The sequence below is a fragment of the Carcharodon carcharias genome, chromosome 9, assembly GCF_017639515.1.
Source record: "Carcharodon carcharias isolate sCarCar2 chromosome 9, sCarCar2.pri, whole genome shotgun sequence".
Lineage (NCBI taxonomy): Eukaryota > Metazoa > Chordata > Chondrichthyes > Lamniformes > Lamnidae > Carcharodon > Carcharodon carcharias.
The window spans coordinates 124535293-124559469 of record NC_054475.1 but is presented as its reverse complement, the minus strand read 5'-3'; the positions used below and the strand labels follow the sequence as shown (position 1 = coordinate 124559469).

Genomic DNA, 24177 nt, shown 5'->3' with positions numbered 1-24177 from the left:
CCACTCTTCCATCACCCCCTACTCCTCAACCCCCACCTATGGCACCACCCCATGCCCACGCAAAAGATGTAACACCTGCCCCTTCACTTCCTCTCTCGTAACCGTCCAAGGGCCCAAACACTCCTTTCAAGTGAAGCAGCATTTCACTTGCATTTCCCCCAACTTAGTCTACTGCAATCGTTGCTCCCAATGTGGTCTCCTCTACATTGGAGAGACCAAACGTAAACTGGGCGACGGCTTTGCAGAACACCTGCGGTCTGTCTGCAAGAATGACCCAAACCTCCCTGTCGCTTGCCATTTCAACACTCCACCCTGCTCTCTTGCCCACATGTCTGTCCTTGGCTTGCTGCATTGTTCCAGTGAAGCCCAACGCAAACTGGAGGAACAACACCTCATCTTCCGACTAGGCACTTTACAGCCTTCCAGACTGAATATTGAATTTAACAACTTAGGTCTTGACCTCCCTCCTCCAGCCCCACCCCCTTTCTGTTTCTTCCCCCTTCCTTTTGTTTTTTTTCCAATAAATGATATTGATTTTTCTTTTCCCACCTATTTCCATTATTTTAAAATATTTTGAAATCTTTTATGCTCCCCCCACCCCCACTAGAGCTATACCGTGAGTGCCCTACCATCCATTCTTAACTAGCACATTCGTTTAGATAATATCACCAACTTCAATACCTCTGTGTTCTTTTGTTCTTTTGTCTGTGACATCTTTTGATGATCTGCTTCTATCACTGCTTGTTTGTCCCTACAACCACACCACCCCCCTCTACTTCTCTCCCCCCCACCCCCACACACATCTTAAAACAGCTTATATTTCACCCCTTCCTTGGATTCACCTAGTTCTGTCGAAGGCTCATGAGGACTCGAAACGTCAACTCTTTTCTTCTCTGCTGATGCTGCCAGACCTGCTGAGTTTTTCCATGTAATTCTGGTGGATCCACACTAGCAAGAATGTCATGAGCAGGGTTGAGCAAGTTCTGTAAAAGTGCATCATTTTGGTGGAGACCATGCCTATGGATGTCGGATTGGTTGGTGCTGCTGTTGGCTGGGGGGTTTATGTCTTGGGTAAACAAGTTTGTTAGCCAGCACACCTGCCTATGTTCTCCTCAACTGCTGTTTGCAATCATTAATGGGGGAGACCAATGTAAGAATAAACAGTGATGGTTTATTGAAACTTAGGCCAGAGCATGCTCACTCAAAAGCCTCCAAAGCTATACTTACAGTTCCCGGTTGCCCACGCTGTACAGTGATTCATCAGTGCTGTCTCACTTGATCAGTACACATGCATTCGCTTAAAGGGACAGGGTACCTCACTTTATCAGAGGTTGGAAGCTAAATCCTCAAAGAAAATGAGCTGGAATTCCACATGAGAAAGTTCAAAGCTTTGCTGGACTTATAGCTGAAATTGTTACCATGCATGCTGAGAGGACTGCCTAGTAAGTCAGTGAGATCCATCTTTGCTGTATCTGCTATTTAGTGTATAACTTGTAATACACACTGACCATGATTTATGTTGATTTTGGTTTGATTGTTGAAGGAAAAGTTCTAAAAAATGAAATCCTGTCCATTGGTTTCCTTGTTGGGGTTGTTCAGTAAATTTTGGTTCTTTTGTGGTCTCCATGGGATTAACAACAACATGTGATTATGTATAGAAATAGGAGGATAGAGCAGATGAATTCTAGGCTGGAGAGATGGTGCAAGACAGGGCTTTAAGGTTCCTGGGACAATGGGGCTGGTTCTGAGAGAGATGGGACCTGTACACCGGCTGGGCGGGTTGCACCTAGGCAAAGACAGAATCAACTCCTTGTGGGGTAATAGTGCTATTGGGAAGGGTTTCTGGGTTTAAAATTGCACACGAACAGGGGAGAGAGCTCATCCTGAGTGAGACACAGCCAGAGTGGGTATTGGCAATTTGGTGCACAGTGGGAATTCAGTGCATGGGGGGAGAGGAGCTCTTTGCATTTTTTCCTTGCTATCCAACTTCTTAAATCTTCAGGGAGTGGTCTTGCCCTGCTGCAGCAGTAGAGGTTACAAGGGAAAGGAGTGACTGGTAAGTAGTGAGTAAGATTGGGTAAGTATTTACTACTTTAATCGCTTATAGTTTAAGGTCTTTTTCTGGTTTATAGTTTGTATATTCTATAGTAATGAGGATCAGGAAAGAAGGACCCTAGAGTAACTGATTTAAAAGGTTTAATTTAAAGGAGTAAGCCATGGCAGGAGAGCTAAAAGCCGTGGCGTGCTCCTTGTGCTCCATGTGGGAAGTCGGGGACATTTCCAATTCCCAGGATCAGCGTGTGTGCAGGAAACGTGTCCAGCTGCAGCTCCTGGAAGCTCGGGTTTCAGAGCTGGAACGGCAGCTAGGGACACTGCAGCATCTGCAAGTCTGATGGCATTGTGGATAGCACCTTTAGAGAGGTGGTCACATCGCAAATGAAGGGACTTGAGGAAGGAAGGGAATGGGTGACCACCAGGCAGTCCAAGAGAAACAGGCAGGTAGTTCAGGAGTTCCCCGGGGTCCCGCTCGCAAATCAGTATTCCATTTTGGAGGCTGATGAGGGCGCTGGTTCCTCCAGGGAGTGCAGACAGAGCCAAGCTTCTGGCACCACATGCAGCCTGTCTGTACAGGAGGGGGAGAGGAGGGAGGGAGACCAATTGTAATAGGGGGTTCTATAATCAGGGGAACATATAAATGCTACTGTGTCCGTCAACCGTGACTCCAGGATGGTATGTTGCCTCCCTGGTGCCAGGGTCCAGGATGTCACTGAACGGCTGCAGGGCATCCTGAAGGGGGACGGTGATAAGGCAGAGGTCATGGTACATGTTGGTGCCAATGACATGGGTAGAAAGAGGGATGAGGTCTTGCATCAAGAATTCAGGGAGTTAGGCAGTAGACTAAAAAGCAGGACCTCTCGGGTTTTAATCTCTGGATTATTCCCAGTGCTAGCAAGCTCAGAAATAAGTGATTAGCGCAGATGAATGCGTGGCTTAAGAGTTGGTGCAGGAGGGAGGGTTTTAGATTCCTGGATCACTGGGAGCGTTCCTGGGGAAGGTGGGACCTGTACAAGCGGGACAGTCTACATCTGAACCAAAGTGGGACTAACATCCTTGCGGGTGGGTTTGCTAGTGCTGTTGGGAGGAGTTTGAACTAATTCGGCAGGGGGAGGGGACACAGAATGTTAGCAGAATAGGGACACATCATAAAACAGTAAAACAATCAAGTCAGAGGGAGTACAGCTGCATTAGGTTTCAAGGGAGTAAGGCAAGGCTGGATGGCCTCTACTTTAATGCCAGGAGTATTACAGGTAAAACAGATGAGTTAAGAGTGAGAATTGCCATGTGGAATTGTGATATAGTAGCTATCACTGAGACGTGGTTGAGGGAGGAGCAGGATTGGTAGCTCAACATTCTGGGATATAAAATCTTCAGGTGAGATAGGGGAGGGGTAAAAGAGAAGGAGGCATTGCATTATTAGCTAAGGAGATAGTTACTGCAGTAAGGAGAGATGATATCTTGGAGGGGGCATTGTATGAAGCTTTATGGGTAGAGCTTAGGAATAAAAAAGGGGCAGTCACATTGTTAGGTGTTTATTATAGATCCCCAGATAGTCATCAGGAAATTGAGGAGCAAATATGTGCACAATTTGTGGAGGTGTGTAAAAGCAATAACAGTAGGGTAATTATATTGGGTGATTTCAACTTTCCCAACATTAATTGGGATAGACATAGTGTTTAGGGCTTGGTTGGAGTGGATTTCTTGAAATGTGTACAGGAGAACTTTTTAGATCAATATGTAGAGGGTCCAACAAGGGATGGTGCATGACTGGACCTAATTCTGAGGAAAGGAGCCGGACAGGTGGCTGAGGTGGTGGTGCGGGAGCATTTTAGTGATAGCAACCACAACATGGTACAGTTTAAGTTTGTTACGGAGAAAGAAACAGACAAGTTGCAAAAAAATGTTCTGGATTGGGGGAGAGTAGATTTTAGTAAAATAAGGCAGATCTGGCCAAGGTAGACTGGGAACAGCTACTTGTAGGGAAATCTACAGAGGAGCAGTGGGGGGTACAGGCTCAACATGTTCCCCCACTGATAGGAAGGAGTAACAAGCCCAGAGAACCATGGATGACCCGATATATTCAGGTTACAATGAGAAGGAAAAGAGAGGCTTTTAGCAGGTACAAGGGAAGCAAATCAACTGAGGCACTAGTGGAGTACAGAAAGTGCAGGGTGGAGCTTAAGAAAGCAATTAACAGAGCAAAGAGAGGATATAAGAAAGCTCTGGCTGGTAAAAGTAGGGAAAACCCCAAGATATTCTATAAGTATATCAATGGGAAGAGGATAACCAGGGAAAAAGTAGGGCCCATAAGGGACCAAGAGCGCAATCTATAGGTGGAGCCAGAGGACATTGCTAGAGTGTTGAATGAATATTCCACATCCGTCTTCACCCAAGAGAATGAGGATGAAGATATCGAACTCAGGGAGAGAGACTGCAAGGTTCTTAAGCAGATTGATATAGGGAGTGACAAGGTATTGGAGGTGTCGGTAGGCTTAAAAGTGGACAAATCTCCAGGTCCAGATGATTTGTGTCACAGAATGCTGAGGGAGGCAATGGAGGAAATTGCAGGGGCTCTGACCCAAATTTTTAATCCCTTTCTGGCCATGGGGGAGGTGCCAGAGGATTGGAGAACAGCTGTGGTTCCGCTATTTAAGAAGGGTAGTAGAGATAAGCCGGGGAGCTACAGGCCAATGAGGCTCATGTAGTGGTAGGGAAACTTCTGGAGAAAGTTCTGAAGGAGAGAATCTATCTCCACTTGGAGAGGCAAGATTTGAGGGATGTTCAGCGTGGCTTTGTCAGAGGGAGGTCATGCCTAACAAATTTGATTGAATTTTTTGAGGAGGTAACCAGGTGTGTAGATAAGGGTAGTGCAGTTGATGTAGTTTATATGGATTTCAGCAAAGCCTTTGACAAGGTCCCACATGGGAGACTTATAAAGAAGGCAAATGCACATGGGATACAGGGTAATTTGATAAGGTGGATTCAAAATTGGCTTAGTTGTAGAAGACATGCTTTAGTGACTGGAAGATAGTATCCAATGGCGTACCACAGGGATCTGTGCTGGGTCCCCTATTATTTGCCATTTATATAAACGACATAGATAACTAAGCGGGGGTTAGGATTAGTAAATTTGCGGATGACACAAAGATTGGCCGGGTGGTTAACAGTGAGGTTGAGTGTCTTGGGCTACAGGAAGATATAGACAGGATGGTCAAATGGGCAGATAAGTGACAGATGGAATTTAATCCTGAAAAATTTGAGGCATACACTTTGGAAGGAGTAATTTGACAAGGAAGTAGTCAATGAACGGCATGACACTAGGAAGTTCTGAGGAACAAAGGGACCTTGGCATGTGTGTCCATAGATCTCTGAAGGAGGGGTATGTTGGTGGGGTGGTGAAAATATGGGACACTTACCTTTGTCAATCGAGGCATAGATTACAACAGGATGGAGGTCATGTTGGAGTTGTATAGAACCTTAGTGAGGCCACAGCTGGAGTACTGTGTGCAATTCTGGTCGCCACATTATGTGAAGGATGTGATTGCACTGGAAGGGGTGCAGAGAAGATTCACCAGGATATTGCCTGGGATGAAACATTTAAGTTATGAAGAGAGGTTGGATAGACTTGGGTTGTTTTTGTTAGAGCAGAGAAGACTGAGGGGCGACCTGATCGAGGTGTACAAGATTATGAGGGGCATGGACAGGGTGGATACGGAGCAGCTGTTCCCAATAGTTGAAGGGTCAGTCACGAGGGGACATAAGTTCAAGGTGAGGGGCAGGAGGTTTAGGGGGGGTGTGAGTAAAAACTTTTATACCCAGAGGGTGGTGACATTCTGGAATGCGCTGCCTGGGAGGATGGTGGAGGTGGGTTGCCTCACATCCCTTAAAAGGTACCTGGATGAGCAGTTGGCACGTCATAACATACAAGGCCAAGTGCTGGTAAATGGGATTAGGTAGGCAGGTAGGTATTTCTCATGTGTCGGTACAGACTCAATGAGCCGAAGGACTTCTTCTGCACTGTGTGATTCTGTGATTCTGTAACTTGGCAGGATTGTGGGGAACCAAGACATAGGCCAGGATTTTACGGCCCCTTCTGCCCGGTGGGCTATTACGGTCCCACTGAACTGAGTGGAGATTTAAATAGCTCGCTGCATCCACCAGGGGGAGACATGCTGCAGTGGGACCATAAAATGCTGGCCACAATATTAAAGAGGAAAACCAAAGTGTACAGAGAATTGGGAGGGACACCTAGCACTAGTGTAGGAAACAGTAAGTTGCTAGGTGTGGTCAGAATAAAATGGAATGTAATAAGCTTTAATACATTAGGGTTACTGTGCACGTATGTGACTGTGTAGAGTGTGGTAAATGAGGTTGATGAGTTTCAGGCTCAGATAACCACATGGAAATATGATATTGTGGGGATAGCGAAGACCTGGCTCAAAGAAGGGCAGGACTGGGTATTAAATATTCCTAGGTATAAGGTGTTGCAGAATGATAGGAAAGGGAAGAAAGGAGGAAGAAGGAGTTTCTAGAGTGTGTTAAAGAAGCCAGACAGAAGAAGGGGGCCAGGCAGGTAGTGAGGGAATCCCCAGGGCGCATCTTGCTCGCAAATCGTTTTTCGGCCTTGGAGAGCAGTGAGAGTGACTCTGTGGAGGCCAACAGAACCAAGGCCATGGCACTGTGGGTGACCCAGCTGCTCAGGGCGGGAGGAAGAAGTGTGGAAGGGCAATAGTGATAGGGGATTCGTTAGTGAGGGGAGTAGACAGGCAGTCCTGCGGCCATAGGCATGACTCCAGGATGGTGTGTTGCCTCCCGGGTGCCAGGGTCAAGGATGTTCAGAACAGCTGCAGGGCATCCTGAAGGGGGAGGGTGAACAGCCCGAGGTCATGTTCATGTTGGGACCAATGACATAGAAAGAAAGAGAAATGAGGTCCTGCAAGCAGACTTTAGGGAGTCATAGAGTCATAGAGGTCTACAGCGCAGAAAAAGGCCCTTCAGCTCATTGAGTCTGTGCTGGTCAAACAGGTACCTAACTATTCTAATCCCATTTTCCAGCACTAGGTAGGAAATTGAAAAGCAGGACTTCAAAGGTAGTAACCTCCGGATTACTCCCGGTGCCACGCAGTAGTGAGTATAGGAACAGAAAGATAGAGTAGATGAATGCATGGCTGGAGAGATGGTGCAGGAGGGAGGGCTTTAGATTCCTGGGGCATTGAGACCATTTCTGGGGAAGGTGGGACCTGTACCAGTTGGATGGTTTACATCTGAACAGGAAGAGGGCCAACATCCTCGTGGTGAGGTTTGCTAGTATTGTTGGGGAAGATTGAAACTAAATTGGCAGAGGGATGGGATTGTGAAACATAGTTCAGAGGGGAGAGAAGCTGAAATGGAATTAGAAGTTAAAATGCTAGTAGGTGAGTCTGGAAGACAGAGGAAATATAGGCTGGATAAGAAAGCAGTGAGTTTAGCAAGGCTAAATAGAATACATTTTAATTCAAGGAAACAGAGGAATAAAACAGATGAGCTGAGGGCACAGATAGGCACGTGGAAGTAGGATAACATAGCTATGACCGAGACTTTGCTAAAAGAAGGGTAGGATTGGCAGCTCAACATTCCTGGTTACAGGGTATTAAGGCGAGATAGAGAAGAAAATAAAGGAGGAGGGTGGATTGCAATATTGATCAAGGAATCAATTATAGCAGTGAGGAAGGATGATTTCCTGGAAGGATCATCAGATGAAGCCATATGGGTAGAAGTAAAAATCACAAAATGGGCAAACATTGTTGGGTGTGTGCTGTAGGCCCCCATAGAGTCAGGGGGAGATAGAGGATCAAATATGTAATCAAATTTCAGTGAAGTGTATGAATAATAGGGCAGTAATAGGAGGGGATTTTAACTACCCAAATATTAACTGGGATAGTTTTAATATGCAAGGTAGGGAGGGAAGAGAATTCTTAAGTTGCATCCAGGAGAACTTTTTTAGCCAGTACATAGAAATCCCAACAAGTGAGGAGGCAGTTCTAGACCTAATATTCAGAAATGAGCCCAGGCAGCTGGAAGGCGTATCAATAGGGGAGCATTTTGGAAATACTGATCATAACTCAGTTAGACTGCATAGTTATGGAAATAGATAAGGTTGGGCCAAGAATAAAAGTTCTAAACTAGGGAAATGCTAATTTTAGAAAGATGAGATGTGATTTGGCCCAAGTGAACTGGGAGTAGCTACTTGTAGATAAAACTGTGTCAGAGCAGTGCGAGGCATTCAAGGAAGAAATAATGAAAGTACGGGGCAAATATGTTCCCATAAAGACAAAGGAGGTGGGGGACCAAGTCTGGAGAATCCTGGATGTCAAGAGACATAAAGGTTAGGGTTAGGAAAAAAAGAGAAGCTTATGGCAGATACCCCAGATACTGAGGTATCAAAACGGTAGAGTCCTTCGAGGAGTATAAAAAGTGCAGAGAGGGACGTAAAAAGGAAATTAGGAAAGCTAAGGGAGTGCATGAGAAAGTGTTGGTGGGTAGAATAAAGGAAAACCCAAAGGGGTTTTTTAAATATATAAAGAGCAAGAGAATAACTAGGGAAAGAGTAGGGCTAATTAGGGGCCATCGAGGTAATGTGTGTGTGGACCAGGAAGACATGGGCACAGTCCTCAATGAATACTTTACGTCAGTCTTCACAATGGAAAAGGATGACGCAGGTATCGACATCAGGGTGGAGGACTGTGAAGTATTAGAGGAAATTAACTTAGAGAGAGAGGAGGTACTAACGGGTTAGCGGCCTTAAAAGTGGATAAATCTGCAATCCTGGATGAGATGTATCCCAGACTGTTGAGCGAGGCAAGGGAAAAGATATCAGGGGCCTTGGCAGTAATTTTCAAATCCTCTCTGGTCACAGGTGAGATGCCAGAGGACTGGAGGACTGCTAACATTGTTCAATTATTAAAAAAGGAAGGAAGGGATAGATAGGAAATTACAGGGCAGTTAGTCTAACATTGGTGATGAGGAAGTTACTGGAAAGAATTCTGAGGGACAGAATATATCTGCACTTGAAGAGACATGGATTAATCAGGGATAGTCAGCATGGATTTGTTAAGGGAAGGTCGTGTTTGACGCATTTGGTCGAATTTTTTCAGGAGGTGACCAGGAGTGTTGATGAGGGTAATGTATTTGATGTGGTCTACATGGACTTTAACAAGGCTTTTGATAAGGTCCCTCATGACAGACTGGTCAAGGAATTAAGAGCCCATGGAATCCAAGGTAAAGTGGAACATTGAATCCAAAATTGGCTGAGAGGCATGAAGCAGAGGCTGATGGTCCAGCGATGTTTGTGACTGGAATTCTGGTTCCAGTAGGGTTTCGCAGTGCTCAGTGCTGGGGCCCTTGCTGTTTGTGGTGTACATAAATGATTTGGACTTAAATGTAAGGAGAATGATCAAGAAGTTCGTGGATAACACAAAAATTGGTAGGGTGGTAAATAGTGAGGAGGATAGCCATAAACAGCAGTGGGACATCAATGGATTGGCCGGGTGGCCTGAGCAGTGGGAAATGGAATTCAAACGTGTGAGGTAATGTACTTGGGGAGGGTTAACAAAGCAAGGGATTATATTACGACCCTGGAAAGTACTGAAGATCAGAGGGACTTTGGTGTGCATATCCATATATACCTGAACGTAGCAGGGCAGGTAGGTAAGGTGGTTAAGAAGGCATATGGGATACTTGCCTTTATTAACCGAGGCATAGAATTCAAGAGCTGGGAAGTTATGCTGGAACTGTATAAAATGTTGATTAGGCCACAAATGGAATATAGCATGAGGTTCTGGTCACCACATTATAGGAAGCATGTGATTGAACTGGAGAGGGTTCAGAGGAGATTTACCAGGATCCTGCCTGGGCTGTAGGGTCTGAGCTATGAGGAAAGATTGGATTGGCTGGGATTGTTTTCCTTGGAGCAACGAAGATTGAGAGGGGACCTATTAGAGTTGTATAAGATTATGAGGGACATGGATAGGGTCGATATGAAGGCACTTTTTCCATTAGTAGAGGGGTCAATAACCAGGGGGCATAGATTTAGGGTAAGAGGTAAAAGGCTAAGAGGGGAGTTGAGGAGAAACAAATGTTTTCACTCAGAGGGTAGTGAGAGTCTGGAACTCTCTGCATGAAAGGGTGGTTGAGTCAGAAACTCACGTAATATTCAAGAAGTATTTAGATATTCACTCGCGTTGCCTTAGCCTCCAGAGCTATGGGCCAAGCGCTGGAAAATGGGATTATTGTAGTCAGATCTTTGTTGGCACGGACACGATGGGCCAAATGGCCTCCATCTGTGCTGCAAACGCCTGTGAGTCTATGGCCAGAGTTTTCCCATCGGCAATTTGGGGGTGGAGCCTTCTCGCCGACAGGAAAATGACGTGGGATGACGTCGGGAAGGCGGGCGGACAGCGAAATCAGCTGTCCGCCCGCCAACCTGTCAATGGCCAATTAAGGCCATCGACTAGCTAATTAAGATTGTTAAAGACCTGCCCGTCCAACCTTAAGGCTGGCGAGCAGGCCAGGAGCCCCAGCGGGCTTCTGACAATACATGAAACCTCATCCACTGGCAGGATGAGGTTTCATGTTCCTTTTTAAAAACTTTAATAAATGTTATGTTATATTTATTAACATGTCCCATCTCGTGTGACATTGTCACATGAGGGAGACATGCTACTAAGTGGTATATTCTTCTATCTTTCATGTTTTTGACACGGTCACTGATCTTCCTGAGCCAGCACTTTGCCACAGGGAGATATGCGCTCTTTCCCGCATATGCGCGAAAGAGCGCACTTTGACAGATGGGGAATCCCTCCTCCCCCGCACAGGAAGCGCATAGTATTTTCTGTCGGGCAGGCCACTGGGCAGGCCTTAATTGGCCTTAATTGGCCCGCTCATTCAAAATGGTGGCGGGCCCCGTTTTGGCAGCAGAATTCGGCTGTCCACACGCTGCCAAGCCAATAGGGCCCGCCCGCCCATCGAGGTAAGAATTCTGCCCTATGAGTCTAAGTGTTTATTGGAATATTTGGATGAACTGATCAGCATGTCCCACATAATTTTCTGTACATCTGAGTCACAATCTCTGAGAATCATTTGGGCCCCAACAAGCTGCACAGCCAAACTCTTCAGATCTGCTCACTTCACACACACAGCTCTCCACTGGCAGTTCTTATTCTTGGACTGTACCCCTGTATTTGCAGCCACAGTCCATTGGCTGCTCTGTTTTAATAAGTGTAAATTGTGTTGTAATTTAAGCCACTGCCTTTTATCAAGGTTGAATGTTTAGAGATTAGGAAAATGTACAGGCAATTTTCTATTCTGATATTTCCACTCATAGTAGCCATCTCATTTACATTCAATACCTTCCTGGAATAAAATGTTAGCAATACCCATCAATAAATGGTACTGAAATGAACGTAGGCCAGGATTTTACGACCCCTCCCGCCCAGCAGGATATTACGGTCCTGCCGAACTGAATGGAGATTTCAATGGCTCACCACATCCACTGGGAGGGAGACATGCCGCCATGGGACTGTAAGATCCTGGTCGCAATCTAGTTGGGGCTTAAGACACTAGTCTTGTATATGCTCCACTTTGGAAATAATCAGAGTGAAACTGGACCTCAAGCAGAAAGGCAGTGATCCAATTTAGGGAGCCAGGCCACAGCTTCCCCATACTAACATATTGAGGCTGACAGAACAATTAGATACAGTCTTGCCACTGCGCCACTCAAGGCAATTGTGTCCTGCTTTAGATGCAGTCCGATGTCCAGGCCCTTTTTTCCCTCGATCGATTATTGTAGTTACATAAAACACCCATTGTATCTCTCCATTAACACCGTATGGTTTCTCAGTGCTAGTTTTAAACCCAAACTTGCAGGGGCAGAGGGTGCCATTTTAAATTGCACCTTGCTCTCACTTGCACATTCGATCTGAGTAAAGCTTAAAGCTTTATTTTTAATGACTCCCAAACATGCTCAGCAAGCTTTGTACATAAATAAAAGACAACAGAAGTCACACTGCACAGTCAGAAAGGCACAGCAGCTTATATATTGCAGGCTGAATCCTGAAGCTGGCAACAGACATTACATTGGAATCCACAACTAGATTTTTAAGTTATTATTGAGATAAGTCAGACCGCAGATAAATGAGTTTTGTTTTCTGTGGTGCCTGATGTCTTGCATGGATACAGTCCATCTCAGGTAATTACATTAAGCGGTTTGCGACAGTTAATTTAAACTAATGTCAGGCAGATGGTGCTTTGTCAGGGATGGACTTTAAATTCATATATTGTGATTCGTAAGCTATATTCTTCTAAAGGTGAGTCATTTTTTATTGTAAATTTATCAACCCTCCTCCCCCAAACGTGACATCAAAATATAGCTGTATTACACCAGATTCTGGGACTTATGGCATATTTTGGAGATCAGATTCTGTGAACTGTCCTTCATAATTAGGCATTTTACTTTATGATGACTAATCTTGTGACTAATTGCAAGACTTAGCAGATTTCTATGAGTAATTTGGGGATAGAATGCCATGCTTTGCTCCATTTTTTCCATATGTTCTCACATATCCTTACAGTCTGCAAAGTAAGAATGACATGCAGAGCACTTTATTGTAGCTGGGCAAATCCATTTATAATGGTGTTTCTGCTGTAATTAGGGAACAGGTTTATGTACCAGGCTCCTAAAAGGGGGAGGTGGTGGCACAGTGGCACAGCCCAGCCTAATGCTCCAGGGATATGTTAATTAATAAAATCTGGAATTGAAATCTAGGTTGGATTTTCCAGCCCCGCCAACCAGCAGGATCATCCAGTCTGCCGAAAGTCAATGGACATTTGGCTGGGCCACCACATCACCCATGGCAGGGCAGGAAATCCCGGCCCTAGTCTCAGTGATGGTGACCATGAAACTCTCATTAATTGTTGTAAAAACCCATCTGCTTCACTTCAGGGAAAGAAATCAGCCATCCTTACACAATCTGGCCTACACGTGACTCCAGATCTACAGCAATGTGGCTGGCTCTTAACTACTCTCTGAAATGGCTTAGCAAGCCATGCAGTTGAAAGATAATTAGGGACGGGTTACAAATGCTGGCCTTGCTAGCAATGGTTACATCCCACACGGGAATAAAGAATAAGGGGATAAGTTCAAAATGAATCTGCTGCGATTTAATGCAGGGCTGGATTCACCTGTGCTCGTGTGTGGCCTGGCAAGTAACAAGCTTGCATGGTGAGACCTGTAGAGAATTTTCAGCTAATAGTAATCCTGAAAAACATGTGAGTTTGGTTTCAGGAGGAATTAAAAGTTTAAAAGGTCTCAAACCTAAATCTAACCCGCTTCGAACCTGCCTGCTTCCAGTTTTAATGGATGCACGACAAGAGATGGGAGACTAAACTGCTCCCAATGGCTGCATGATTCCCTCATTAACATAGGTTCCCTGATTGACACTGAAGGGAGGTGAGGATTGCTGCATGGAACAAGACAGGACAGGGCTGCTTGTGGGCCAGGAGGAACAGGAGTGCTTAGGCTTACCTGTAAATCATCCTCAGCAGGCTCCACTACCACTAGCACCACCCATGCCCACCCCACCCCAGACCATATCCAGCAATCCAATGTCTACCCCTGTGATCTATACCCTGACCTCTCCTGTGAACTTTAACCCCTCTCCACTGCCTCCTAATATGAAAACCAGACTAACCTTGGTGTTGAGGGAGAAGGTTGGGAACTCCAAATCCCGCTAACCCTTGGAGGTTTTGAGCATGTGCAAATCGGGATCAGGCTGCACATGTGCAATTTAGCAAAGTAAGTTCTTTGGGCTGAGAACAGGCCTGCACAGAGATGAAAAATAGCACTGAAACCTGGATCATGTGACTGGGAGCCATTGGAAACAAATGTCCCAGGCAAGGGATGGAAAGGCCAGACAGGGAGAGATCCAAGAAGGAGAGGGGACAGGGAGAGGCCTCAAAACAGTCCCAGGCAGGGGACAGGGATAGGAAGAGGTCCCAGTTAAGTTAAAAGTAGGAAATAGGTTGCATTAGCAGACTTTAAGTGAAGAGGGCTCAGGAGAAGCCCTGGCAATCCAAGATGAATTGGAAGAAGTCCTGAAGATCCAAGAAGACAGCCGAAGGTTGGTGACTCTGTGCTGTGGGCCGTTGGAGCAAAGGTACCCCTTTGGAGCACTGGTGTTCTGCTCAACGTGGCTGAAGATCTGAAATTATGTTTACGAGTTGGTGTTTGGGTCAGGAATCCAGGGGAGCAGAATCGTGGGAGATGAGATTGAAACCCTATGAAGTGGGCTGCTGTTGAAGCCATCTGAGTTGGAGCAACCTTTGGTGAGAATTCCAAGGTTAGATCTTTGAAGGCGAAGACTGGAAACCCTTGTGAGAGAGACAGAGTTTCAGTGAGATTGGTTGACTCGCAATGTCACTGATGTCTGGGTGGATTGTTGAGAAATCCATGAACTCTGCCTTGGTTGCATGTGCCAATTATTGTGTGGAGTGTTGTGTTGGAACACATTTGGCTTGTTAATTCGCACATACCTCATACTTAGCCTGAATGTTAGAGTGTAAGATATATATATATAGGAAATTATTTTATCTTATATTTACTTTTGTTTATTCAAAACCATGAAACCTTCTGGCTTTATTTATTGAACGAGTGCCTCAAATGATAATCAGATTGGGAAATTCATCCCTCTGGGTTTCTCAATTGCTAAAGTGACCAGCCCCTATTCCGCCTCATACCCCCGCACCCCCCCTCCTACCCCCACAACTGTTCTCTTCTTCCCTTTTCCTTAAATCCTAGGCTTCATTTCCATGTCCAGTTCAAAAGTACTGCTCAAACCTGGCAAGACGCAAACCAAAATTTGGGTGGGAGGAGATTGCTACCAGGGACATGGTCCCCTAAATCAGGTAGATTGTGGGTGCAATAATAATTGGGAGCAGGTAGGGGAAGCCAAGAGCAGGACAGGTCCAATGTTTCCTGATGGGACCTAGACGAGAACTTCTGCCCTCCTGGCCCACAAGAAAATCTAAAACATTTAGAAGAAAATGTACCTGCCTGCGCCTCTTCAGGCTCACTATGGTATTGGGGGGTATAGCAGTCTGTTTGACCTGCCCCTACTCTCCACCGAGTTAAAATTGGGGCCTTTATTTCAGTGAGCGAGTGGTTAATCTATGGAACAGTCTTTCTAAGGAGATGATGGAAGCAGCTAGCATTGATTTTTTCGAATCAGATTCATTGAAATTAAATCAGTTTCCTTCAGAAAATAACATTTTGGAATACAGTTTATGAGTAATCTCAGACCTAAGGTGCAGTAAATGTCACATCTCGGGAAGACCTAACATTTTGACATTTCACAGAGATAAAATAGAAAACAAATTGATGACAGTTTTACATGAGGCTCCAAATTCCTAAGCTACACTCAGGGGAAATATATGGGTAAATAATGTTTCTTACCTGTAAGGGATCGAGCTAGTTTTCCCTTCTTTTGTGATTCACCAGGAAGGCAAATTGATCTTTTCTGTGATGCAAAGAAATAAAGAGCAATTTATGAATTGTCCTCCTGCGGCTGCCTGTCCCCTGACATCAGTGATTCATTCATCAGTCTGTGAAGGCAGTACGTTCTACACTTGTCGAGTTGAAGAAACCGGCCAGTAGACAGTACTGTGTCTGCATCGCCCACAATTCAAGACTTTTAGCCACTAAAGAGAAGCTCCATTTCTCACTCATTTGATCCAGAGCCAGTTATTTAACACTTCTGGTGCACAGTTATTTCCAGAGATTTATTGTGACATGTATGTGTGGCCATTGGAATAGGTTTGGGGCAGATTCCAGAATCTAAACACCATCTTTGCCTTTGTGATGAACCTCCAATGCAAGGTCGTCATTTGGCATTCTTTATTTCAAGCCAAATGTCAACTAATCGTCTGGCATTTGGCCAGCAGCTTCACAGCGTTATTACTCCTTCACAGAGTTATTATAGCACATGAAGAGGCCAATTGGCCCATCAAATGCAGACCATGAAATTAAGCTTCCGTCACAAGTAATTTTCCTTATACGAACTCTGCTCTATTACTTGACTAACGAATGTATCAAGACAGCTGCCCTGAGTCAAAAATGCAAAGACCTAGTTTACTGAGCTTAAGCTTTGCCTGTGCATTCTGAGTCATCTCAGGCCCACTGTCCACCATTTCCTGCCCCACTAATTTTAACCAACAAAAACAAAATCAAATTGAGGGGAGCAACACAAAATGTGCGGCAGTGGACATGCCCCCCTTCTAATAGAAGTAACGCGAAAAAGTAACTCTCCAAAATCATTAATAAAACAAAAAAAGAATCAAATGAGAAGAAAATGAGGCTAGAAATGACTGTGACTGATATAAATATTTGTAAGAGATATCTTTGTCCCTTGCTCTAATGCAGATATTAACCTATATACTTTAAATGGGGTAATTTTCCTTGCGGAAAGTAGGCAAAGGCATTCCAAACAGGTAAACTAAAGCAGGAATTTCTGGTCCTGTAATTCTTGCCAAAAGTCAGTGGACTTTTTGCTGGTTCACCAAATTTTCCGTTGGTAGCATTCTTGCCTCTGCGTCATAACTGAAGTTGTGGATTCATATCCCACTCCAGAGGCAGGATTTTTGGGTCGTTGGGCGGATGCGAGGGGCGGGCTCGAGGGCAGCTGGGAGATGGTCTGCCACCCCTGATCGGCCCCCCCCGACCGTGATTTCACACTGGCTGGCCAATTAATAGTGAGCCAGCGTGTAAAGCATGCTGAAAGGCTCAGAACTGCGGGGTGGGGGTGGGAGGAGCGCAAGCGTGAAAGTCTGCGCATGCGCAGGGCAGTGCACACTGAAAGCTCCCTGAAGACAGGGAACCACCTCAGGGAGCTGAACAATTTTAAAATCAAAAATAAAGATTTTTTAAAAATGCAAAAAATGTCCTGACATGGGTCCAACTCTCAATAAGATATGCAGAATAAAAATTCTGCCCAAAAATGTATATTTATTTATTATTTAATTGTGGAAACCTCATCCCATCCATGGATGAGGTTTGCTACAAAATCAAAAGGCCACCTGACCAATTCGCCCATTCTCCAACTGCAAGGTTGTGCAGCAAAAAATAGCTTTCAATTAATTGATTAAGGGCCTTAATAGGCCTCTTAATTATCAGCGGGCATGCTGCCAACTATCGCATGTGCCCACCAACCAAAATATTGCGCTAGTGCGTGATGACATTGGGATGCTCTAATGATTTCATCGCGTACTATTTTATGCCCGATCGGGTCGGGCCCGTGCCCACCTAAGGACGTCAAATCCTTCCCTAGGACTTGAACACAACACCCTCACTGAGGGTGTGCTACACTGTCAGAGCTGCTGTCTTTTGGATGATTTGTTAAACTGAGCTCCTGGCTGCTTTCTCAGGTGGGTACTATTTTGGAGAAAAGCAAGGCAGTTATTCCTGGTGTCCTGGCCAATATTTACCCTTTGGTCAAGCTTCTGAGAACGGATTATCTGGTCATAATCACATTGCACTTTGTGGAAGTTTGCTTTGTGCAAATTAGCTGCCATGTTTCTTATATTATTCTGGTGTAGGGTTGCCACAGTAATTAAATGGATTCCTGGAGATTTCATTGCATGACTTGCCCCCATGCTCCAACCATTAGTCAGCCAGCACAGATATCCTTCTGACCTACTACCTTCCTACATCATTTGAAAAGCAAAAAAACTCATTACCCAATTGGATGATGCTTGACTGTCAGCCAAAAAGCCTTTTTTCCTCATTTACAATATTTTTATATCTGGTTAAGAGAAATGTTCAAAGAAAATTTTTAAAAACCATCTTTTTTAATATCCCTATTAATTTTCCCCATTACAGACAGCAGTGTCCTGGAGATTGATCTTCAATTCCTGGAGACTCCAGGCCAATCCTAGAGGGTTGGCAACCCTACTCTATTGACGGCATTTCAATGTATCTCAATGGCTGTGAAATCCTTTGGGACATTCAGTGATCTTGGAAGGCACTATATAAATGATATGATTCTTTGTTTGTCCTCTAATCTCAGTAATTTCTAGGCTTGCATATATTAACATATGAGGTGATATTTATAAATTATCTGAATTGCAAAATATAATCTGAAAAGAAACACAATTATGCACTTGTGATAAAACAAAGAATGTAAGAATGAAATATCCATCAGTGAAGACTATCTTCCCAGTTGACTTTAATATACCTGCATTAGATTCAGGACGCCATCATCTTTGAGGAGACTCTCTTGACGACGCAGAAAGATCTCTTTGGCTTGATTTGAATTTTTTCCTTGGGGCAGGGTGTGTCTGTTGTAAGACTGCGTCTGTTCAAACAGGACCAATAGATCAAAGTCTCCCTTTGTGATACCACACAACCATTATTCATCTGGCTCCTTTCACCACTCATGTTAGGTATCATCAGGTTAAATGATAAAATAGATTGAAAGGAAATTGATGTAGAAAACGTTTTCTGAAATAAAATAATGGATGAATAGAAACTTTCCAATGGTAGGTTTATTCCAATATATCCCTACACAGCTAAGGGAATGAAACTTCAATTCAATGGGAGGAGTTTTAAAATTCTGAGAAACTTGATGTGGTCAGTGGTGCATAGGGAAAACCTGTGTCTGGGTCTTCCCACTATACTGAGGAGTTTAAAATCCACAACATCCATCTTTCCTCTTTGAAAGGTTCCCTACACGGAAGTCAGTTTGATTGCTAGGTTTGGCTTCCAGTTGCTCATGGAGAAAGCACTCCAGGAAGGCCACAGAACCAGGTAGGTCCAATCCCAATTCCAGGGTGTATCCCTGACCCTGACAGGGTGGGATGGGGGGCCTTCGATCCATAATTGCAGGGGGTCAGCCAATGCAGGGGTGGCGGGATCTGATTCCGAGGGAAAGATTTCACTCCCAGGGCTCCTGAAGTCCAATCCCCAAGGGGTGTAGTTGGCATAGTGGGGGATGTTTTTATTCTTTCGCAATACATGGGCTTTGCTGGCTAGACCAGCATTTATTATTCATCCCTAATTACCCTTGAGAAGGTAGTGGTGAGCCGCCTTCTTGAACCGCTGCAGAACATGTGGTGTAGGTACACCCACAGTGCTGTTAGGGAGGGAGAGCTAAGAGCATCTTACACATTTCCATTTCCTGTCCATTTACTACACCCAATCCTATCTCTTCACTCATGTTCAAATTGCTCACACAGGCCAGATTTTGTAATTAGTTAGACTGGTCCCTACTCATCTGCTCAAAAATACCTTACCCACAAAATTGCTTAAATTGTGAGCTGGTAACAGCACAGGGAGAGATACAGGGCATGTGGGTTCTGAGTGAACATGGCAAGCAACAGGTTATTGCCTTAACCATGAGATTGAAGGAATAATAAATAAGGAAGTATAAATTAGAGTGCATGAATTTAATGCTAAATCAAGTACAGAAAGGGGGAATAAAGGAAAAGAAAGGTTAGATCAAGGAAGAGAGAAAAGGACAAAAAAATGACAAGTGTGCTTTTCTTAAAATTTGATATGTGTGAAATCTCCCCAAAATATTCCAAGCAAGAAGGAATGGGATTTCACACTTATAATATTTCATTTTCAGAGCCAGAGAGGTTGATTGATAGTCATTGGATTTACTAGAACCGTAACAATACCTCTGGTAACAACAAGGTTTAACTTTTTATGATGAGTTTAATGGAACATAACTGGGCAAATAAAGAAATTCCTAAAAAAAGGGGGAGGCTTAAACAAAGATGCCATCTGTGTGAGGCCAACGGGAGAGTGGTACAACTCAAAAAACAACTTGTGGATGTTCACATGTAACCAGGCATTTGCTCCTCGTCTGAAGTTGATGTACCATTTATTTCAGATTGTTGTGCATGTTTGGATAGCACCACACACCATTAAGATATAAGTCTCTTTTGGTAAGAGATGAGTGGAAATTGGCGGATGATGAATGACTAACACTAATCTTGAGTGAGGCTGAAGCAGAGGGGTATTTGGATCATTGTTGCTGATTCCCAGGTCCTTTTTGACTGAGCACGTTGAATGAAGGGGGTGGAGGGCAATGGGTGATATTTTGTTCTATTTCTACGATTACAGATAAGCGTCATGCTTTATCTACTCAACTTGAAGTGCCTTCAAGAGATAATTTTACAAGTCCAATCATTCCAAATGGTAAGTATAGGGTATCTACTTTTAAAGGATGGAACGAAAATAATGCTGTAAATTCCAACTTTAGCCCATAGTGGCTTCAGAGCCAAGATGGGTGAGGAGCCTTTTTCACAATAATTACAAGGCTGGTCTTGTTGAAAACTGACCTTTAATATAAGCATTGAGGCTTCATTCAAGAACTTCAAGGAACTTTGTTAGACAAAGCGTTTTAATTACCAAATAATTCTCAGAGATGTGTTGGCGGTCATTGTGAAGGATCGTGACACCATTTGAAGGTGAAAAAACTTTAGCTGATATTCTAGCACCTCGGAGAATGTTTTGGAGTAAAACTTATTATCAGAAAGAATGAATTAGATCCTAAGTCCATTTAAACATGCAACCGTTTCCATATTTCAGAGTTTGATGTAACACAATAGGTTCTGTATTGAAACCAAAATGAGTGAAAGTGTGGTGATTTGTAGAAATGCCACACATCCTGATAAAATTGAAGAGATAGTAAAGATTGGTTCAATCTCAATTAACTAGCCAAATGTGACAAAAAGTTGCTTCATGTTGTCATGGAGACAAGCAGTTTCTCCATGCTCTATTATTTGCTGGACTCTTTATCAACGTTCCCTCTGCAAGGTTAATGTCACTCCATGCTCAGTAATTTTGTTTTTAATTTGTTCACGAGGTGTAACCACCACTGACAAGGCCAGTGTTTATTGTTCATTCTTGATTGCCCTTGAGAAGGTGATGGTGAGCTGCATTCTTGAACCGTTGCAGTCCATGTGGTGTAGGGACACCCACAGTGCTGTTGGAAAGGGAGTTCCAGGACTTTGACTCAGTGACGATGAAGGAATGGTAATATATTTTCCAAGTCAGGATGGCGTGTGACTTGAAGGGAATATGCAACTGCTGGTGTTCCCAAGCATTTGCTATCTTTGTGCTTCTATGTGGTGTTTCTGTAAGTTGTGCAGATACAGTTTTTACAGCCTAGTTAAAGTTCACATCACAGCACAAAATGGAGGTGTGTACAATTCAGCATTAATTTGACATTAAAAAAGTAATTAAACAGCCGTCACTGCCTTTGAACACCAAAACAACATATGCTTCTGCTAGAAAGACTCTCCATCTAAAATAAATCCTTGAAAAATAGTGGCATAGTTTAATTGCCATCCTTGTACTTGGATGGGGATTCACTGATTACGGTGTTTAAAGTATTACAGGCAGCTCAATAAATCAAGCCATTCCAGTGGAGGCTAATTGGTCAGCTTGACATGCTAGCTGGATCCAGACTGAGTAACTGTGAAATGCTGTTGACCTTTATTTTAAATGGTAAATATGTTTGGAAATGTCTGGGAACAGAGACCATGTTAATGGTTGTTAACCTAATATAATTACGAGAGATGCAGTCACTCTTTGCCAAAGTGTTTTTTCAAAAAGATGTTGAATAATATACCTATGTTTCACTCTGTGCTAGTCACCAGAAGACAGATAATGGCAGGGAGAGTGAGTTGGATTAGTGGCTCCACAACTTTATTTTGGCATGTGAAGATGAGCAACTATTCTTCAAGGATCCATTTTAGATGGAGAGGTGTCTTATCAGAAGCTTATGTTGTCTTTGTTAATCAAGGCTATAAATCACTGCAAATTTGCAGTGATGACTGTTTTAGTTTTTTAATGCCAAATTAATTAGTCTGTTTATTCATAGCCTGAGCTTCAATGCAATAAACTATATATTCATAGATTTACCAAAGCTGAGGTCATCACATGGCACAATGTGATGCATTCTTATAAATCGTATTAAAGTGTCAAAATGTTTCTCTGTATGATCCCTGGGCCTCACAACAGTTATTTAGGAATTAAACAGACCAAGGCACACCGGGGTAGATTTTCAACTCTGCCTCCCAGATGTGCAACTGGTCCATAATAGAAATTGTCCAATTTGCATTGAAACTTGCATTGTGGGTTACATTATAAAAACAGAAAATGTTGGAATGCCTCAGCAGTTCTGGTAGTATCTGTGGAGAGAGAGAAACAGAGTTTACGTTTCGAGTCTATATGACTCTTCTTTAGAACTAAAGAGAAATAGAAATGTGATGGATTTTATACTGTTGAAGAGGGGGCGGAGCAGGTAAATGAGATAGAAGGCCAGGGAGAGGCGGGAACTAAGGAGAGATTGACAAAGGTGTCATGGACATGAGACAAAGGGAGTGTTAATGGCAGTGTTAAAGACTAAAGAAGCTGCTGGGAGTTGCATAAAGGTAAGAGCAGAATGTGTTAATAGCAGAACAAGGGTAGCACTCTGTGAAAGCACAGCATAGAAACCAGTGACAGGTGGCCCTATTGGGGGGGTAGGAGGGAGAGTTGGGGAAAAAGGATAAAAAAAGGGATTAAAAACAATATACATAGGGAAGAATTTTTCCCCAGTTGGGGGGGAAGTGCAGGAGCGGACGAGTGCAGGCGCGCCTCCGATTTGTGCGTGCCGCCATTTTACGTGGGCGGGCCTTAATTGGGCCACATAGTGTGACATTCACCAGGAAGTGCTATGCACTCCCTGTGCGGTGGGGGGGGGGGGGTGGGGTGGTGGATTCCCTAAGCCAGGAGTGCGCTCTTTCGCACACGCGCACAAAAGAGTGCACTCATCTTCCTGAGGCCAAGTGCGGCCTCAGGGAGCTTGGTGCCAAATTCAAAAATGGTCAACGTACAAGCGTAAAATTTTCCTGACACTGTCACATGAGTTGGGACATGTCCATCACTTTTATTCAAACGTGTATAAAATTTTTAAAAACCCGCCCGTGAATGAGGTTTCATGCTTTTTACGAAGCCCGTCAGGTCTCCCGGCCTGCCCGCCAATCTTAAGGTTGGACAGGCAGGTCCATTAACTACTTGAATTACTTTTTAAATGGCCTCAATTGGTCGTTGACATGTCGTCGGGCGCAAAGCTGATTTGGCTGCGCCCCCGCAGAGCTGAAAATTGAAATGACACAGGGTGACATCGGGAATTCTGCCTGACGTCATCCCGCGTCATTTTACGCATCGGCGAGCAGGCCCCGTCCCCCGCTCGCTGACCTCAATATCCTGGCCATAAAATAAATAAATACCGCTTTGCGGAACACCTTTGCTCGGCCTGTAACCATGACCCAGACCTTCCTGTTGCTTGTCATTTCAACACACCATTCCACTCTCAAGCTCACATGTCTGCCCTTGGTTTGCTGCAATGTTCCAGTGAAGCCCAACACAAACTGGAGGAACAGCACCTCATCTTCTGATTAGATACTTTACAGCCTTCCAGACTTAACATTGAGTTCAATAACTTCAGACCATGAACTCTCTCCTCCATCCTCGCCCTCTTTTTAATCCAATTTTTTTTAGTGTTTTTAAATATATTTTCTATTCCTTTTTATATCATTTTTCCCCAACCTTCTTTAGTCTTCACCACCACCATTAACATTTCCTTTGTCTTGTGTTCATGACACCTTTGTCAATCTCTCCTGAGCTCCCAACTATCCCTGACCTATTTTGCTTCACCTGCTCCACCATCTCTTAAATAGAATAAATCATATTTCTACTTCTTTTTAACTCTGAAGAAGAATCCTACAAACTCGAAATGTTAACTCTGTTTCTTTCTCCATAGATGCTGCCAGGCCTGCTGAGATTTTCCAGCATTTTCTGTTTTTACTTCAGAGACCCAGCATCCACAGTAATTTGTTTTCATCAATGTATATTCAATATATTCAATGTATAACACACAGGGTATATAAAGTGAGGAAACCCATAAAGTACAAGAACATTTTGAACCAAGTTGTTAATCACCCTGGCATCACCTTGTATTTCGACGGGACCTTGCAGAACTGCAACACAAACTGGGTAACTAACCAGTGAAAGCTGGAGTCTCACTAGGCTGGTTT

The 24177-nt window shown here is 44.0% G+C and overlaps 1 protein-coding gene across 1 annotated transcript in view; it reads right to left on the bottom strand.

Annotated features, from left to right (window-relative positions):
• The window catches only part of LOC121282464 (sodium/hydrogen exchanger 2-like), a 196807-nt gene that overhangs the window by 8944 nt on the left and 163686 nt on the right, over positions 1–24177 (bottom strand). The window contains exons 11-13 of the mRNA XM_041196168.1: positions 18321–18473; positions 15545–15608; positions 13276–13351 (exon numbers count right to left, since the gene is read on the bottom strand). Of these exons, the coding sequence (XP_041052102.1) occupies positions 13276–13351; positions 15545–15608; positions 18321–18473 (293 nt within the window). The remainder of the gene's footprint in view (positions 1–13275; positions 13352–15544; positions 15609–18320; positions 18474–24177) is intronic.